Source organism: Bacidia gigantensis (genome assembly GCF_019456465.1).
Source record: "Bacidia gigantensis strain McMullin 20006 chromosome Unknown contig_49, whole genome shotgun sequence".
Taxonomy (NCBI): domain Eukaryota; kingdom Fungi; phylum Ascomycota; class Lecanoromycetes; order Lecanorales; family Ramalinaceae; genus Bacidia; species Bacidia gigantensis.
Window position 1 is genome coordinate 311,457 of NW_025408612.1, and position 19,536 is coordinate 330,992.

The window sequence follows — 19,536 nt, forward strand, 5'->3', positions numbered from 1 at the left end:
CGGCGGTGTGATTTCGTGTCCGACGACTTAAATGCTTTTAAAAGTGGCATCACTGGTATCCCTTACGCGTTAAGCGGGACCGTTAGACCTGAAGACGTTGTGCGTTTGTGAGGACCATATCCAGGCTGGGCTCCATGCGCCGCAGCTTTTGCAGGCATCGTCGCACTAGTCTCCGCAGTGCCATTAACTGCTCGATTTGGGGTTGATGTGTCCATTGGCACGCGATGAGCGGGTGAGAGTACTGGGTTCCACTCCGCTTCGATTCGAGCTTCTCGCTTTGCTTCTTTCCACTCGTTCTCGAGTTTCTCGAAATCTTCAGATGCATTTTGTTCAGCACTTTTCACCGCTAGAGCCTTCGGTTGAGGTCTGTGCAGGGACGCCCATCCTTCAAACTTGACGGTCTTCTCATGTTCGTGTATGCGCCGTGTTTGCTAGCTGGATGAACGTGAGGACTTGGGTTGAAAGAGCTGGGAGGAATCGAGAGTGAAGATGGCGACCCGTCGTGGAAAGGATCGATACTCATGATCTTTTGTACAGAACTTCACCTAAGTTTTCCAGTGTATTCTCTTCCAATGACCCTCTCTATTTGAATCATCCATCTGCACAGCAAGAGGAGACATTCGGAGCGGCGAAATGGACAAGAGTACCAAATGTGGTTCTGATGAGCAAGGGAGCCATAGCCCGAGTCAGGACGAGTTTGTTCGACAGCCCGAGGGATAGGTTAGTCAACGTTCCGTGAATTGGTCGATGGCTCGGGAGACAAGAGTGAGTTCTACCAGATCTGCGATCTTGGTGGCGAAAGTAGTAGCAAGGCTAAGAGACCTCGCCACGATAGGTGCTTCAGGTTGCAGAAATCTTTCACTGCGGCCCGAGTATGATACTCGAAATAGCATTCGATCATTGTAATCAGCGACAAAGTAGTGATAGAGGTCTGTTGCTCGCGCTTGACACTCCTTTCGTCAACAAATGGGCCGACTTTCCTCCCGTGGTCAGCAAACACTTGATGACACAGAATGTTCGAAGAAGATTTTATATATATACGATGCTCCAAGCATCCTTGCCCGCTTTCGCAGGCGAATATAGGTGACCTGTGGTCACGGAAACGAAATGCCATCGAGTACGGCTGAGGCAAGGGTTTCCAATCCACTGCATATCGTACAGCACCTGGTGTCTGGGTCGTTGATCAAGCCGTTCCATCCGACGCTTGTCCGGGGTTCCTCGAGGTATTCGCGCATTACCACCCAAAGCTCGCGATGGGCTTCTTAAAGAGCTGGACCACAATTGCACATGCCTAGGTACGGAAGTAGTCAGCCGGCTCCCATGGTGTAGAGACGTGGCTGAAAAGGTCGCGTGGGTGTCTGAGTGTTCTTTGCGTCGGCTTCAGAGGAATTTACCCCGGAGAGACTGATGTGTATGCCCACAAGCTTGGACCGCATGTCCAGAAGTCTTCCCCGTTTTTTGACCATCGACATGCTCCTTGACCCCATCTGTTGCCTCTTGAAACTTGAAGCACGCCTGTCGTTGCTTCTTGATCTGGTGCATCTTCATAGCTACGTCGTAAGGGTCTGCTTCAGGAAGAGGACGAGCCCATCTATGGAGGCCATGTCTTTGTAAGCCCTGCCATTGTGCACCCAAGATTTTGCCTCTACCATCCTTGGAAGTGTCTTCTCTGGTCGTCCTTGTTCATTCAACGGCGTCAACGACTTTTCGGGCTCGGAGAGGGATTCTCAGCTTCCTTTGCAGCATCGTGGAGAGCTACATGCCGCATCACATGCCGCATTCCATCATGATTGAGGGCTTTCACTGCCAGTCATAGCCGATTCGATCTTGAAGAACTCCAAGAGCTGTACTACCAAGTCAAAGGCTTGGTGACGCTTCAACGAGGTAGACTTCGGCTGCTCTCTTTGAAGTTGAGTTTCCATTGCGGTATGAATCAGCCAGCGATGAGGCATCCCACAGCGCCTCTCTGAAACATCTACTTGATTCGTCCCCGTGTTGTCGTTGTACTCGATCAGTAATTCAAGACTTGAGTGTCATGTCAACTTTTATGTCATCACGACTTCCAGCTCTCCGAGGCCGAAAGCCAGACGAGGCAACGTCAGAGGTATGGCCACGTAGTCTCGTCGGCCGCAACAAAGTATCAAACATAGCATTTGTCGGGTGATAACATGCCAGTGAGGCAGGCGTAACCATCGTGGTTGGATCTTCGATTGGACCTGCATCGGATCTTCCTTGAGTTTTGAGGCATACAGCAGTAGCGAAAGCATGGCAGTGAGAACGACAACTGGACAGGTCCCCAAGCAGTTTGGCGGCTTTGCAACTCGAGCTAGTGATGACACGCCGATACTCGTATTGAGTAACTTCGATACCAGGATGGATACCGGGTCGACGAGTAATCTCAACTCTAATCGTCCTTTCAACCATATTTGAGGTATCAGCAGAATGCCCCAACCAGTCGCGAAGAGGCAATGGTGCCCCGAAGAGCCAGCGCGATCCACTTTGGGGAATCCAGCTTGACTGTTGTTGGCAAGGCAAGTAGTCCAACAGTTGGCGTACAGTCCATGTGTGATCGCCACGAGAAGAGATAAGGGTGCTTGGGCGGAGCGTGCATCCCCTGCCGTACCTTTCTGCAGCTTAACCAATGGGTTTTCGGGCGTCGTCCCGTACGAGACTTCCCGAGCCACGATGGCGAAGCGTGGTGTCCTCAAGTCTCTGTCCCCTTTACATTCTCTGCAAGCTGCTCAGAGGAAGTTCGAACTTCTCTTTGCCGGTTCTCCTGAAGACAAAATCTAACGGGCTACCTTGGAAGTTGTTGCGTTGATGGTCTCGAGCGAGCGAGAAGCTTTCTTGAGAGCTGATGTTCGATCCCTCAGGGTGTTAATGCTGCCAAGATTCTCTTGGTTATTTGTCGCTGCATCGATCTTCGTTGAGCTCTGAAGCTCTCATGTCACCAGACGCATATTGAGAACAAGGGCCAACACGCTTGGTCATCGGGTAACCGTGAAGCCAAAAGAATGCCAAACGATGGCAGACGGGAGATTGAAATGTGCCCTGCTTTTCCAAAATCTTCATCTTTGATGTACCTTGAATTGCTTCAGTCAATGCCCATGAGGGTGTACACCAAGGCGGAATCCTGGGCTAGGGCGTCAGTATATATATTTAGAGTTTTCGGACGAAGAAAAGTCGATTCATCCAAGTAAAGGTCTTTGAAGTGAGAAGGTGAATGGGTGATGCCTTGTTTTTGAGCGCCTGGGTTCTCAAATTTATTGACATATTTGATTTCGTTGACTGGGGCTTAATCTGCTTGAGATCGGATGCCAATGTAGCCATGTTCATGTTTCAACAGAGAGGTCAGGCATCCATAGACGGAATGGGTAGAGAAAAAAGTCAGATGCTGAAGCAGGCAGTCGAGTGACAGCTTTCACAAGGCTCAAGTCCTTGTAGTCCATGTAGACGGCACCAGACGTATATGCTATATGTGTTCGAAAGATGAAAGTCCGGGATATTTGCCGTTGGCTGAGGTCATGTGTGTATGGCCGCCGTACAGCTGTATGACTCGTGTAATGAGGAAGTTGATGGTCATACATTTGATGACAGGATGTCTGGACTTGGCGTTATCTTGTAGGGACGGGAGCCGCTTGTCCTAGGAAGGAGCGTATGAGGTCGCACTAGGCGGCATAGAAGCTGTTTGTATTTGACTCGGACTTTTATGGACAAGATGACATGATGTAATTTGATCTTTGCACCGTCTAGTGCGAGGCACTTCGTAATTGTTGAATCCGAGGTGCCAACCGGCACTTGTCTTGCCATCGAGAACATCCGACGTGAGATGAAATTGGAATAAGAGTTCGCGCAGGGTTGAAAGGCTTTCCAGTAGGCTGACTCGATGGATGACTATCCTTCCATAGTCCTGCGCGAGATGCGGGATGTATATGAAGTTGCGTAGGGGGACTTCTCTTTATGATTGGGTCACAAGATGGTCTGATCCTTTTGTAGTCCGTTACCAAGCAGCCGCCGAAAATGAGGTCGTACAGAGGGGCTTCAGGTCTTTTCGAGCTTGACTAGCAGTCTTTGTGATGGTATAGTAATCCGGATGCGGAAAATTCCTCTTGTGGTACATAAGGTCATCCTCCATTGTGACGGTGAGGGCTATGTCCGAATCGTAATCACTTCATCCAGGCCATCTGCGAATCCTGAGAAGGCAGAGACGTGCTGAACCAACATGCTGAGTTTAAGCTTGATGGCCGCGAAGAGAAAGTGGTGCTCATAAGAGTGCTTGGTGTTCGTAAATTTTGATGCTCATGAGGGAGGCTTGGTCAGTGTCATGCTTATGAAAGAAGCTTAGTTAGTCAGTTTTTCATAAGGAAGGCTTGGTCAGTCCGATACCCACGAGAATGAAGGCTCGATACGCATGAAAAGGACCTGGTCACTTCGATGCTCATGAAGAAAGTTTGATACATATAATGAGAGCTGAGAAACCTTGATGCTGGTGGAGAGGACCCCATACCTATCTTCAAGACTGTTTCGGCTTCCCGCTCGTGTGAAGAGTGTAATTATCAGGGGGAAGAGGAATGTATGGTAATGAGGAGGATGGCTCGATGCTCAACAAGGAGGCTTGGTGCTCACGGAAAGGGCTTGTTGGGCAAAGGTAGAACTTGATACTCATGAGAAGAGCTCAAGAAAGGTGTGTGGAAGACGTAGAAAGAGTTGGAGCGGCTGGACCAAATATATACCCGTGGGTGGAGGCTTCTGGAACCTTCAACGCTAGAGAATGGACCAAAGTGTAACCTGAACTTTTTATTGCACATGATCCTCTTGCATGTCGCCCCCAATGACTCTCGTTGGTGACTCAGATGTTCACACATTGAAGTAGCTTCACTGCCCCCTTGCAATCACTCGCAGCAGACACAGGTCTGGCACTCCACTCGCCGTTCACACATCCTCGTTCACTTCCATACAACCCGCTCGGTCATAGGGTCCAGGTAATGAGTTACTTGATGAATGTAGAAAGTGACTTTGAGTGTAACTGCGTGATTTGTCGTTCATCCGAGACTTTTGTGGTGTTTCTAGTATCCGAGGTGAGTTAATTACGTGCCCAAATTCAATACACCATGTCTTACCGCCATCACAATCGTAAGCACCTCGTCAGCAGACTGTTCCAGCCCTCGCCCTAGTGGTGTCTGACATCTATTCACAGTCAATTGTATTCCGGCTGTGCGGCATGGTCGTTTGAGGCTGACTGTGCTCCAGGCTGTGAGCCGTCCTGACTCGTGCTGATCGACTGGGGCAAGTACAAGCCTTGCATTCGATGAATGAAGTAAGACATCCATGCTTTGCAGTCACAAGAGTGGAAACAGACATTTGCGGCCACAGGATCTCTCTATTTGTCATCCGGACGTCTACAGATATGCCCTCACGCTTTTCCTAACTCGGAACCTGAGTTCCAAAACTACAATCACAAGCCTACTTTGAAGAAAACACGAGTTGTGATTTCAAATGACGGGAGATGGCCTACAAGTTTGTCGACCGTGCGTTTTACCAGGAGAAAGAATGGAGCTGACTCAAATTCCTAGAGTTTGGTCCAAACCCCTGGCCAGAAAGCAAATCAACCTTGACATTTCCAATTCTGCAATTGAATCCCGACGAAACAGTACATCAGGCGCCAACGTTTAGAATTTCGAAGTTTTGAGGCTTGGTAGCAAGAAAATTTGGTACAAGCCTGAACTGGGTCAGCGTGGTGGTGGTGCAGACGATTGGTCGGCCGAACGAGCATTGCAAAAGCTATTCATTAGTAGCATGCCCACGTTCAGGCGGACAAGAATCAGCAAAGCCAATGGGTCGTATAATCTGTCGAGTGCCTTCCGCTGGATTGATTATGTTGGCCTTGTCCAGGCCATCTCCCCCAGTGGAAGTCTCTGCCAACGATTAAAACCTACAATCTTAAAATATTTGGTACATTTGAAAGATTGAGATAATCCAGTATGACTTGGACCACTTTTCTTCAACGATATCCAGGGCGAGAGCCTCTACAGTACATCACGGACAGGCTTTGGTCACTAGCTGAGTCCCAAAGGTCGATGACAGACAAAGCAGACTGAAGGTATCTAATAACCGTACAAGTTTTGACAATCTCCGACTAATTGTCATCTCAAGTTCCAAGCACAGATTCTTCTGTCCACCACGCAAAGTGACAAGCTTACAAAGTCATATGTTTGAGTGCAAAAGACGTAGCCAAGGTCTCAAGGTGTTCATATCTTAGTTGAAATCGCGGAGCAGTCTCCGTGTGCTCGCCGAGCTAGGCTTATAAGGACTGACAGGCTTGATACATATTTGTAGGAGTGATCACTGCACTAAGTAGTAGGATAGCAAGCTACTTCAGCTCTGAATATTATTCTGGCTAATTTTTGGCTAATGGTCTGTATTAGGCTCTCTTTTGGCTGAGAAGTTCGAGCCATCAACAAACCCTCTTTCACATCACGGCCACGAGAATTAATCACCAGCAATAGGCTCACAATGAAGCTCATGGTCAAGGCTATTCAGCTATAGTAATTCCTATGCCGAGGCCGTCGGTCGAGCAAAAGACTGAAAGAGATGGAATCAAAACGATAGTCAGTGGTGATTCCTTGTTCGGGAGACTCCATTCCAAGTCACATCAATTGCTCTTCTACATTTTCTAGTCCTGAATTTGCAGATGCCGAAAACGTCAGCATCCACTGCCCGCAGAAATCTTTGACTTAGAAGGCTGTAGAGCCGCTGACATTACTACAACAATACAGACTGCCGATCCGGACATGCCTGATACCTAAAGCAACAACCATGTCACCATCACTGATGGTTATGGGCGTTGGTATTTTTCGGTAGGGAGGCAGATTCTAGCAGAGCTAGTCCACACTTTGACGCCGTCGTGCAGGTCTCGTTCAGATGCAACAACGACAACGCATGAGCTTTGGGCAGTGGAACCAACATCGATCCTCACAAGCGGTGCTTCGTCCTACAACGCTCGTGATGAGAGTGGTAGGAGGCTAAATTGCATCCTCACAAAATTCTGGAATCAGCTCACGTCAACATCAAGCAGTGACTAGGTAGACGCAAATTAGGTTGAAGGCAGGCTAGTCTGCTGCAAGGGAAAATAATTATACGCAGTGAGAGGGAACGATTACAAAAATTATTCCAGAGGACAGTCGAAGTAGCTTGCACCAGCCTACCTGCTCCATGAACACAGCGGAATCGACGCGGCTTGCATCCACCTGCCATCAAATATCCAGAATCCTCTGGCGCAGGAAGTACACTCGCTCTCTCGAATTCTGCTACTTTTTGTTTCAAAGGGGCAGATATATGGATAGGGCTGGCTACCATCTAAATTGTGTAGTCTGATGAACAGATTGGACCGTTATTGGCAAAGAAAATGGTCCCATACTCATTTAGGCCGTCAATTTGGGATGCTAGCCGTCAGATTGGTTTGGCTGGTACTCTGTCAGATTCTTCTGCCACGGTTTACTTCTAGAGAGATTGCTGACAATTGACTGACTGTAGAGTTCCTGAACGAATTTTCGCCCATCATGTCTTCCAGACCTGCTACTCCCTAGGTCAGACAGAACCTGTATCCAAGCTTTGAATTTTATTCTTTCAGTCCAAACCTTCAACCGTATTGTTTTTAGTCAGTTCGGCCTATGATCTTGGCTGACTAGTACATAGACGAGGTACTTCATCGAGAGAGAACGCGAGTAGTAGGTGATGCCGGATGCAGATACCTTAGCTAAAAGTTGCATGGCACTAGGTCACAGAAACAGTTCACGATTGTAGAATGGTAATATTTCAGCCAATATAGTAGGATTGGTTGGCTTAATCAACGTCAGCATCATCCGGAATACTTCGGCCAAAGCCCCCCCATAACAAATACCTAGCCAAAGTCTAGCAGATCCCAGAGTTTGACGCTTATATTCAAAGTTGGAACAGCTCCCTGTCGCAGAACAGGCCTGTATGAGCATTGAGTCTTATTTTGTCTCCGACCTTTTCAAATTTCGGAACACCGAGATTGACTGTGAGGCCTCGATCGATACAAGAATAGCTGCCACGTAGATTGCCGTGTATCAAGGACAAGGGTCGAGGAAAGTATCATGATTAGTGGATCGGTAGACAATTCTGAGCTGGGAAACTGGAGGATGATCAGACTCCAGAAACCTTGAGCACGATCACGTGTAATTAGAACAGCTATCGTAGGATATTCTGGACTAGACTAGGTGTAGCTAGACCTAAATTGCAAACCAATCACATCCTATGTCCTTTAGCGGGCCGCTAGTTCGATCACTCTCTCAAAAAGTCAGGTCGTTCAGCGGGTTTTGACCTGCTGGAGCTACACAAGACAACGCCAGGGGGGCTCGTTGCCCTCCACAGGCCTGAATAGGCCTGTCCGTTGTGTACGCTCTCCCAGATGCCATTAGGATCTGGTAAATATATATATACTCACAGCTGAGTATGTTCTTCCATGGTGACTCACTGATTCTTGGATCTTGACTGACTTAGATTTGACGGCCGTAGCATTCGTGTCGGCAAAGCCTCCGAGAAAGGAGGCGACGATGGTCGTCGGGGTGGTGGTGATTGCTGTGGAGGGGGGAGGGGGTGGTAAGCTGCATCCCCGTTAACGTTGGACTCATACGGTCAAACTCAGAATGGTCCTTACTAAATGCAAGCCTACGATTAGTCCCATCGGAGCCCCGAGTTCGAGACTTCCCAGGAACAAGAAGTTGTCAATCCGGCTGCCGGTACACTTCTCCAAGAACCTATCAATCAATCATCAGATGCTTTCAGTCTCTTAATCCAGGCTTCGAATCGAATCCAGCCGTACCAGGATAGTGACGCTCATGCAAAGATCAAGTCTGAACAGCATAACACCCAGCAGATTGACTCCGAAAGACAACTTAGCCCCTTCCTGGTATGTGATGAAAACCAAAACCCTCATTTCAAACAAGTAAGACTTTTGATTAATTCTGCTCACAGCTTTCAGCAGGAACAGATCTTACGCCTCGAAAATTACAACCAGGAACCGTTTGATCAGATGTTTAACTACCTGTACACAGATAGACTAGACAATCTTCCAGCAAATGATGGAAACCGATATGCTCGACTCGAAGAATTAAGGCTGCTAATACGCCTTGCCAATACATTTCAGCTTCCTGATCTGCAATGTCAGACCGTTGATCACGTGCGAAAGCATAGGCTGGTTGGTAAAATCGGGATACATACATTCTTCGACTGGGCGTATGACATCTACACCAACGAGTTCGACCACACTGTCGGAGACGTATCCAAATTCTTTGAAGAAGTGGTTCCTAGCTTCCTACAGAGGATCGACAACGACAAAAACTCTATCGAGAACTTCTCCAAATCCTTTCAAGACATGGCCCCTGGATTCCTACACAAATGATGAGGGTACAAGTCCAAACGGAAACCTGCCATGATTCACCTCGTCAAGCTGGTAGCAGCTGGCGGAGAATCTGTGGTGGCGGTCTTGAAAGTATCAGCCAGTGGTGTAGCGCTGATCGAGATCGAAGCATCAGACAAAATACTACCTGTGAACCTCATTCAAGAATCGAAGAGCGTCACTATCGGAGGCTTGCAATGATACACTCCGCCAACTCCAATCAGGGGCCTAATGCGCCAGGTCTCCCTCATTCGCAATGGTACCAAGTGCATCCACGACGGAGAGCTAAGAGAGATTGTCTGGCGCTATTTTCAATCAGGCAACGAGAAATATCCTCAATAGTCAAGAGCTCGCCAGCATAAGGTGGTCGTTCCATCATTTGACATCCCTCCTCTGCAGAAGAAGAGCACAGGAAACCTTCCTCGTGGTCTGATCACACAAGAAGATCAAACCTCCAGGGACACAACGTTCTCGTTCACCACAGACTAATGCAAACTATGAAGTTGCAGCAGCAGACTCCTCGCCTTTATTGACTGCTCCACCATCAGGGACAACCTGACTTCCTACAGCACAGACTGATGCAAAATATCAGATTCAATCGTCAACCCAGGAAGAGCCAAAATTATAGCAGCATCCACTAGAAGCACGTCATCTCCAAGCCGTTCAACCCAGTTCCCGCCTAATCTATACCTCAATGCTTCAAGAAACCGTCCGCCCATATCAAGCTCATAGAATCTGGACCTTAGGACCACATCTTTCCTTATTTTTTGATGTCTCAGCAAGGTTTTCCTTCGTGGTCAAGTGTCTCGTGTAATATCACAATCGACGAGATACATTCTAATCGGCAAATATGCCTACCAAATGCAAACGTCCATCAGAGCCGTTCGAACTACCGATGCACACAAGAGTCGCTGTATACACCTTGCCTACGGGCGAGAACGTTTAGGAAAAGATCAAAATACATAAAATTTGATGGGTCTTCGTCCACAGAAACCACAGGTGACACAGAAATTCCCGAGACAACTTGACACCATGCTTGCAATCTGAAGCCAGCTCCTAAAGTTGTGTAAATGTCAGACCGCCATTCCTCACAGCCTCCCATGAAAGCAAAGATTGCATCAATCAGACAATTGCTGTGATCAGTGCCGTCCATCAAGAGATCTCCAACATCAACGTCCCGCAAACGAATCCAGATGCTACAATTCCTGTCTAGAATATCAATCAACAGGTCGCAACTTCACCTAAGTCGCACTCATCGAATACCAAATAGTACCAGCCCCAAAAATCGCAGCGAGACATTTGACTGATATCATGGCAAGACTCCCTGTCGCAACGTATTATTTGACGGTGCTTCTTGAAGTATCAGCCTTTGGGGAGACAACGAAAATCTTCTAGCCACAAACATATGCAAAGGAAACGAATGTCAACCTACCTCATCCCGTCAACCTCTCATTGCTCGAAAGAAAGGTCGGACAAATTGCCGTTGCAATAGTTGAATCGAACATGGTAGCTTGAGGATGAAGTCGTCCGATTCAAGCGAGAAATTGAAGAGCGTAATGCCGTAGAAGCCTTGGCAGAAGTCCAAGGCACGGTGCGAATAAGGTTTCACGGATGTAATGCTCAAACCTCTTTCCTGGAGCAACAAAAAGTGTATGGAGAGGCGAAGGTGAGAGAAATGCATCAAAGAAACTCCACCGAGCAGGAAGTCGTCCGGCATCCCCATCGACGACCTGGTCGATGATTTTAGAGAATCGAAATTTGGCGAGCGAAAGATCCTGATGGATTAGACATCGACACCGAATACCCCACTGTACACTGAAGCCTTTGAACAAATTACTCTACGTGATACTTGATATTATCAGCCAAGAGCTAATATCGACGAAGAACCCTTACATCGTCACCCTGCGTTTGGCAGATCAATGCCATTCGCGAGTACACTCACGAACATACCAAGCGAACGATGATCCGAGCACACCACCTCGTTACAAGCCCTTTGGACTAACTACGTCCTCAAGTTGGTGGCTCAAGAGCGACTAATGTTTCGTCGCTTCCTAATGAAGTATCATCCATATCTATCATTCGCAACCAGCAAACCTATCACAACAAAGCCGAGATACCACAGTACAGCTAGAGGTAGCTAAGTCTTGGATTCTGGTAGAGGTGGAACTGATCATGCGTAGTTAAACCACTTCATGAGAAAAGAGAACAACAACCCCTTGATATGGACATGATTGATGCGCACGTTGATGGATCAACGATATCTTCACGATTTCCGGGCGTCAATTGCTCTCGCTCTACCCAACAGCGCCCGATACGAGAAGGACTGAGTCGGCCACCACCAGCTTGGATAGGCGTTCCAGGACCTTTCATTGTCAGTACTGCACAGAAGGTCTTAAATCACTGGATCTGAGGACTTGAGAAGGATCATGACTTGCAGAAGTCTTTTCCTCGAGCGACTTTACGGAGGGGCAACTTAGAATGTGGTAATTGCACGATGTTACTGAGCGAACCACGTCCTCTTGTCTTGAGAGCTGCATCCGAGAAACTCACACAGAGCATTCAATAAGATCCCAAAATGGCTTTCGACATAGGCACCCTCGCTTGCGTGTGTCTTCAAGGGCCAGACCTCGCACTATTGGATGCATGCAATTCTTGACGCCTAGGATACATTGAAGGTGCGAATGACCTAACATTGTGGTTGGTAGTCCTGTCCTTGGAAGACCAAGACTTTCGTTCTCAGTCTGGGAAGGACTGGAGATAACATCCTTTGCACCGCCAAATGAAGTATGGCGAAAGCGACGAAGTCAAGAGATTGCCCGAAACGCGGAACCCCAACATGCTACAACTGCGGAGAGGAGGGACAAGTGTCCCGTGGGTGCAATGCGCCTCAGAAAGAGAAATCTTGCTATCGCTGCAGCGAGACTGGTCATACCTCAGGATACAGCTTCGAATAACAACATAGGAATGAAAGACATTTTAGACCTTTAATTGAGTATGACACCTGCAGAGATCTACGCCAATGGCAATATGGTGTCCCGAAGCACGTGGATTTCGTAATCCTACGGTATCGGCCTCTTGGACTACAATGATACCCTGGGAACGAATGGCACAGGCGTTTGGTAGACGAAACCTAGGAGGGAGTGCGACACGAGTGGAGGCATCGGCCTCTCGGACTACGATGATACCCTGAGTTTGGAAATTCAATAGATGAATTGTGGGAAGGAGCGTGGCACGAGTGGAGGAAGACGATTCGATGACACTATCCAGTACAAAGTTCCTAGCATGCGTAGGTAATTGTTCAGATTGTCTAGTTTGAAGCCAACAATAAAATGTTAATGGCAAACGTTGGAAAGTAGGTCCAAAGGACAGAATGAACTGCAAGCAGTCTAATGATAGTAGTTCCGGCGGTTTGCTAAGTCCCACCAAATAACAATAAAGCAGTATCAAGCAGAAGTTTGTGTAATTTCAATGTTGCCCTGAGACCTCATGTCCGAAGCTTATCTCCTGGTAGTATTATGGTATGCAGGACCACTGAACAGTATGATCCAACCAGTTCATTCTAAACTTGGGACTGGACCAGTGCTTAGAAATCCAACTAGTTCATTTACTCAAAATTCTAGCAGTCCAGCGAAGGGTAGCGTACCCTTAACCTCGACGGCTGACTTGCAGAGCAATCTGTGCCCGGCAATCTTCTCAGTGGAAAAAATGGCACACATTCAGAGCCCATGGCGGTGTACGCTTGTGTCTTGGGGACTGGATGATGTGGTATACTCTCCCTATGTTACTCGAGAAGAGCCCATCAAAACTGGCATAGAACCTGCTGGTGTACCTATCATAAAGTATGCAGGCATCAAATTTAGATGGCCCTTTGGTGAGCACCACCCCTCCTTGCGTCAGCTTAGGAGGAAATCAGTCCTTGGAGGCTCACCAACCTATTCGATCAAAGAATGCCCGCTGGCTTGAGCTGGGGGGAAGACAAAGATTCAGCTTCTGTTTCATGCCGGTGGATTGAGAAAGCTATTATGCACGGTATGCTCATCAAGAAACGAGTCAACGACCAACAACCACAACCGAGTTCTCTCGGCTTTGTGACACAACTTGTCAAGAAAAAGGAACTCGATCTGTCATATCGGCGAAGAGTCCTCGACAAGAATATCGTGAGCGGATCGTGAAGACTTGCCGCGCTCTTTTATAGTGTCCCTACTCAAGCCAGATGCTTCCAACTTCACCACCAAGGCTCAGGTAGCCAAACAAAACCACGGGCAACCCAAGGGGATCTTCTGCTCGGCATTGAATACACCTTGTGATAATACACTCCGCCTGAAAGATCACAGAGAGCCGCGCATCCATGCCTTAGTGGTCTACGTCATGCCAACCGCTAGGTTTCGCCTACACAATGAGTGCCTACATCCAGACGCCGACCAAATTGTCTTACAGCCCCATCCATCGACACTACCCTTCCTCGCCTGAAATGCATTCCCAGCATCATGCCTTCTCTCATCAACTTCCAGGCGCTATCGCCCAGAAATGGGCAGCAAAGACAGCCTACTACCTTCAGCAACAACAAAACCATCATTCGCACCAGCAGGCTCATCATGGCTTACATCACAATAGCTATGCTCAGTACCCCGCACAAGAGAAGCAGTACAACCGAATGCCAGGCAATAATGGGGCGAGTAAAGGGCATGATCGAAGAATGGACCGCGGTGCTAGCACAGGATCAACTGTGTTAGATATAAGCAAGATATCAGGCTTTCCAATTGTCTGAACTTTTGGCTTAGTGGCGATATCAACATCAACAGATGAGAGAGCCTCGCTCAGGTTCTTGCACAACAGCAGCAGTACAACTGAATGCCAGGCAACAAAAGATCGGACGTTCGCCATCACTGAAAATGGACCACGGTGCTGGCTTAGGATCAACAGAAGGAAATTCGCTGGGAGACAATACAAGAGTACCTGAGCGGGTTGCAGAGCTATCCAAGGAAGGTACTTTAATAAGCTCAGCAAGAAGAAAGAGCTCATGGGAGAGCATGATCATAATCATCTGGTGTTTGTTTTGATGGAGCTCAGCAAGAAGAGGAAGCTCATGGGAGAGCACGATCAATAATTTTTTTTTGGCGGGGTATGGGTATACACATCACCCTGCACATGCGGAGTCATGTACATCAGAAGAATGAAGAGCGCTTCCGTTGAAAAGAGAGGAACACATACAAACCGCTGAACATCGATCACCTAGACCATAGGTTATCGTCTTGGTCGCACCTTCATGACATTATTGCAAAGGAAATCCGTCGTTATGGTCGACGCGATCAGACACCAAAACAAATGATGGCAAATGCAACCCCCATGGCAGCGACGAATCGAGATCCATTCGTGACAGCGTGCATCGTGCTTTCCTACCCCGATCACAGTCACCAGAGCGGTGACCTTTCGAAACTTTGCGTTTGGTTGTATCCTTCTTGCATATCTCAAAATGACAGCACAGCGGTTCGCGAGTAGAACGCAGTTGCCGGGAGCGAGCATGATGGTCGAGGGCATGGTGCGCGCATTCCTCAACCTCATGAGCGACAGACGTTTCCTCCTCTGCTTGCAGGCATAGCTCGAGTTGATCGAGGTAATACACGCTGTAGTCAAGAATGGGAAGATGTAGATCGTTCAAACCTTTCCAAGTGTCTTGCGTAATCTAGTTCTATTGATCGCTGGCTCATTCTGGAGCGGCGATCAATAGAATATAATCCACCTCTCGTGCGTGCAATTCTTAATGATGCCAGCACAACCAATTTAGAGCACGTCTAAAACGCTGCTATGTCTACTCGTGAGAGGAGAATGTGTTGCGCTCCAGCGATGCCATTCCCTCAGCGTTTATACTCAGTACATTTTTGCCCCCGGCGTGCATACTTAATACATGCCCTGCTCCTACCATATGCTTGGGATCTCCTTCAAAGCTTCCTGCCACATCATGCACCACCTCCTACTGCAGAGCCCCTACGTCTCCATCCATCCTTCGGCGGAAGGGCGGCCTCTTCCCATCCACAAACACCCCCGTCGTAAGTCTATACTTTCTCTGCGTAAGAATATCCTCCATACACCCCGCAGGCCGCCTGCGTGTCCGTTGGTCCTGCTCCCAATACCTCCTCCTAATTTTCTCCTCCCTCTCCTCTTTCGTCAAGCCAAAGTTCCTGTTCGTGCCAATGCACCACCACCAGTTGTTCCAGTGGTCGCCGCACCATCGGAAGGTGCCGTAGCGGTAGACGTTGAGGATTTGGCCGCCGGGGGATTGGCAGTGGAATGCTAATTCGAAGGCTTGGTGGCAGGAGATTGTAGAAGGGTAGAGGTTACGGGGGGTGATGAGGGATTTGGAGGGGGGAAGGTCGGGCTCTGTGGGGCTAACTAGGTCAAAGTCGTCGTCGTCATCGTCATCGTCATCGTCGTCTTCGAGATCGGCGAAATCGTCTTTGGAAGGGTTTGAGAGGGACCTAAGATATGCGACGAGCTCGCTATTTGCTATCTCATCACGAGTTCTGGGTCTTGGGGCTGCTGGCTCTGTTGATGTTGATGTTGGTGCTGGTTCAAGGGTTTGGGCTTCTTCAAAGGGCGCTTCTGGCTGAGTTGATTGCTCGGGTTGGGGGGTGGTAGATGGCTCGTTATTGCTCGAGGAGCTCCACAACCAGCCCATCAGGCAAAGTATAGTTGGTCAAGTCGACGTGATGGATCTGGCAGCTGTAGAAGCTTTCGGGATGGCGGTGGTGTGAATTGGAAGTTCATGCTTCTTGGCGTTGTAGTACGGCTTCAATTCAGATGCCTACGGAAGGTGCCGAGATTTAATCAGAATGTGGCTAGAGTATAGTTCTAACGGTGAATCTATAGCGTTGGGCGGGGCTCATGGTCCCTGCTTCAGGCTACTGCAAGCCCTAGAACCATGGCTCTGGGATCATCCTTGCGCGTTCTGGACCAACGTCAGTTTTTTGCACTTCAACTTCGCGATGGGCTCAAGTTGCTAAGGATATGATTTAGAAGGAGTATCTGTATTTCGCAAGGTACAGGTCCGATGTGGCTGCCGTCTGCTTCACTCAAAGCGCTCTAAGTGGATGTGAATTGGGGGCAGAGATGTCTTTTGGCCCCAGACTTCACAGCTCCGCGATGAGATGCAATCAATCACTGTTCTTGCGCAGGACATGCCTCAATGCTCACGGGCGCGCAGGATGGAGCTGCTCGAGAAGGCCATTAGCCCTTTCGAGCTCCCAGATTGCGTCTTCTGCCCTCACGAATAGACGTTACAAGTCAACCCAGACGTCCACAGGTGACGACGAAACAGGCCACATAGCAGCCGCGGAGAATGAGGGTATCTTCTTCTTGGACAGTCAGTGACTATACATTTGATCTGCAGAAGAGTGATGCTGACGTTGCTCTAGATGTCTTCCCACTCAAGCTCAATGTCATCCTCTCACCGTTTAGAACATTGGTCAATACGAGCAAGCTGCTACCACGTCTTATGGGAATGTTTGACAGCCCTGAAGACTCGGCTGCACATCCAGCCGCTATTGCAAAGCGAGCGACATCGCCCTCGACTCCGATTAAAATCACTGAAGTTCTTCCAAGAGTTGAAGAAGGGGGAACCTTTGTGAAATTCACCTACCCTCAGGACCAAGATCGTAAAGAGATTGAGAAGCAGATCAAGAAACATCTGAAAGAGCACCCAATCAAGCCATGGTTCAATCCATTCAAGCCAGCACGAGCTTTCATGGTGAAGGGGGTCCCTTGGTTGGAAGATCTTCATCGTCTTCCTAGCCAGATGCTGAAAGTTGAATTTGTTCCGGCCAAAGCAGGTCAGCCCTCCGAAGATGTATCGGAAGAAACTCTCTATACAATCTTCCGCAAATACGGGAAGATCAAAGACATCAAACCGCAAGCGAAAGACTCAAAAGAGCTCCCAAGATATGCTCTCATATACTATCATTGGATGAGACACGCGATTCTAGCGAAGAATTGTGTACACGGGTACACCATCCCACCGAACCAAGGAGGTGGTAGTGCAGGCTCGAATCTGAAGTTGACGTATCAAGGGGACAAGAAGCCGCATCTATTCTGGGACTGGCTCATCAACCACCCAAGAATATTGTTTCCCCTCCTCGCGGCTTTGCTTGGTACTGCTGCGGTCGCAATCTTCGATCCCATTCGGACCTTCTCGATCAAGGCACACGTCACGCGATCTTTCCACATCACGGACAATAAGATCTACAAGTGGTTCATGTCACAAGCAACCAGAGCTAATCAGCTCTTGAATATTCGACGCAAAAAGGGCGATGACACGCAAATCATGTGGGATGATCGAAAGGATTCGATTGAGAAATTAAATACATGGCTGATGGAAAGTGCTGATACTTTCATCGTAATTCAAGGTCCAAGAGGATCAGGGAAGAAAGAATTTGTGTTTGATCAGGGCCTCAAGGGAAGGAAGAATACCCTGATCATCGACTGTAAAGCCATACAAGAGGCTCGAGGTGACAGCGCTACGATTCGAGCAGCAGCTGTTGAAGTTGGCTACCGTCCTATTTTCTCATGGATGAACAGTATGAGTAGCCTAATTGATCTAGCAGCACAGGGAACTATTGGCACCAAGACTGGGTTCTCAGAAACGCTTGACACGCAACTGCAGAAAATCTGGCAAAATACCTCCACCGCCTTGAGACAAATTGCGATAGATGGGAAGCACAAAGACGACAAAGATGCCCATTTGGGAGACGATGAATACTTAGAAGCCCATCCAGAGAAACGACCGGTGGTCGTGATTGACAATTTCCTACACAAAAGCCAAGAAGGTGGCGTGGTCTACGACAAGCTCAGCGAATGGGCAGCGAGCCTGACCACCGCAAATGTGGCCCACGTCATCTTCCTGACTACAGACGTCTCCTTCTCAAAATCTCTCAGCAAAGCACTGCCAGATCGCGTCTTCCGGCAAATCTCCCTAGGCGACTGCTCACCTGAAGTAGCCAAGCGCTTCGTTATTAACCACCTTGACGCCACAGACGCAGCAGAAGACTCCAGCAAGTCAGACTCAGAAAAGAACGCTCCTCCACCATCTCAATCACGAGACGACCTAGGTGAACTCGACTCCTGCATCTCCACCCTTGGCGGCCGACTCACAGACCTCGAATTCCTCGCCCGCCGCATCAAATCCGGCGAAACACCCGTCAAAGCCGTCGAGGAAATAATCTCCCTCTCCGCCTCGGAGGTCCTCAAAATGTTCATCCTCGACGTCGACAGCACCTCCACCAACGGCCGCGGCTGGTCGCCGCAACAAGCCTGGCTCGTCATTAGAGCCCTCTCTGCCTCCGAATCCCTCAAATACAACGACTTCGTGACCAACGGCGGCGGGGCCGAAGCACCGCTGCGAGCGCTCCAGCAAGCTGAGCTCATCACCATCGTTTCCAACAATGGTCGTCCTAGTTGTATCAAGCCCGGCAAACCGGTCTATACGGCCGCGTTCAAGAAATTGACCGATGATCGTGTTTTGAGGGCGAGTATGGATCTGTCGACATTGGCAGAGGATACGAAAACGGAGAATGCGACGATCGCGAAGTGTGAGGATGAATTGAGGGTGCTAGGGGAGCTGCCGGGGAAGCCGGCGGAGACGGCGGGGAGGGTGAGGTATTTGCTGGGGAAGCTGAGGGTGAGTCAAGAGAAAGTGGAGGGTATGGATCGAGAGGCTTCGAGGCTGAAGAAGGTGCTGCAGGAGGAGTATTGATTGATTGCCTTGATTATGGGGTTTGGGGGAAGGAGAAAGGGGAGGCATCTTGTGGGTTTGATAGGGAGCATATGATACCACTCTGTTCAATTGATTTGAGAAATGTACATGGTCTTTCCAACAAGCTCTTCATCAGTCTACCCTCTTCTGCAGGTGTTTGTCTTGCTTGTTAGGGTATTATGCGAGCAACCGCTCCTTCCCCTGAACCCCTGGATCAGTGCATTAGCTTCACGGCGTTCTCCGAGCCGGGTTATACAAAGCCTGCTCAATTGCTCCTGCTGCTTGTAACGCGTTCTTCCTTCTCTTTCAGAACTCTTTTTTCCGAGGAATGCAGCCTCGTGAAGCGGTCTGTATCATAGGGGTGAGGAGG

The 19,536-nt window shown here is 48.7% G+C and overlaps 4 protein-coding genes across 4 annotated transcripts; 2 read left to right on the forward strand and 2 right to left on the reverse strand.

Moving 5' to 3' along the window:
* Positions 1-62: 62 nt before the first annotated feature.
* On the reverse strand, positions 63-620 carry KY384_000153 (uncharacterized protein; the record flags this gene model as incomplete). Its single annotated transcript, XM_044808690.1, has 2 exons — positions 63-313; positions 578-620. 2 exons carry the CDS (start codon positions 618-620, stop codon positions 63-65), a joined length of 294 nt encoding a protein of 97 aa, XP_044665443.1.
* Positions 621-8,669: 8,049 nt separating this feature from the next.
* On the forward strand, positions 8,670-9,424 carry KY384_000154 (uncharacterized protein; the record flags this gene model as incomplete). Its single annotated transcript, XM_044808691.1, has 2 exons — positions 8,670-8,718; positions 8,745-9,424. The coding sequence occupies 2 exons, from the start codon at positions 8,670-8,672 to the stop codon at positions 9,422-9,424; spliced, it is 729 nt and encodes a 242-aa protein (XP_044665444.1).
* Positions 9,425-15,392: 5,968 nt separating this feature from the next.
* KY384_000155 (uncharacterized protein) lies at positions 15,393-16,097 on the reverse strand (the record flags this gene model as incomplete). Its single annotated transcript, XM_044808692.1, has 1 exon — positions 15,393-16,097. One exon carries the CDS (start codon positions 16,095-16,097, stop codon positions 15,393-15,395), a length of 705 nt encoding a protein of 234 aa, XP_044665445.1.
* A 243-nt stretch (positions 16,098-16,340) lies between these two features.
* Positions 16,341-19,166, forward strand: KY384_000156 (uncharacterized protein; the record flags this gene model as incomplete). The annotated part of the gene is made up of 3 exons (XM_044808693.1): positions 16,341-16,377; positions 16,650-16,781; positions 16,834-19,166. The coding sequence occupies 3 exons, from the start codon at positions 16,341-16,343 to the stop codon at positions 19,164-19,166; spliced, it is 2,502 nt and encodes an 833-aa protein (XP_044665446.1).
* Positions 19,167-19,536: the final 370 nt, after the last annotated feature.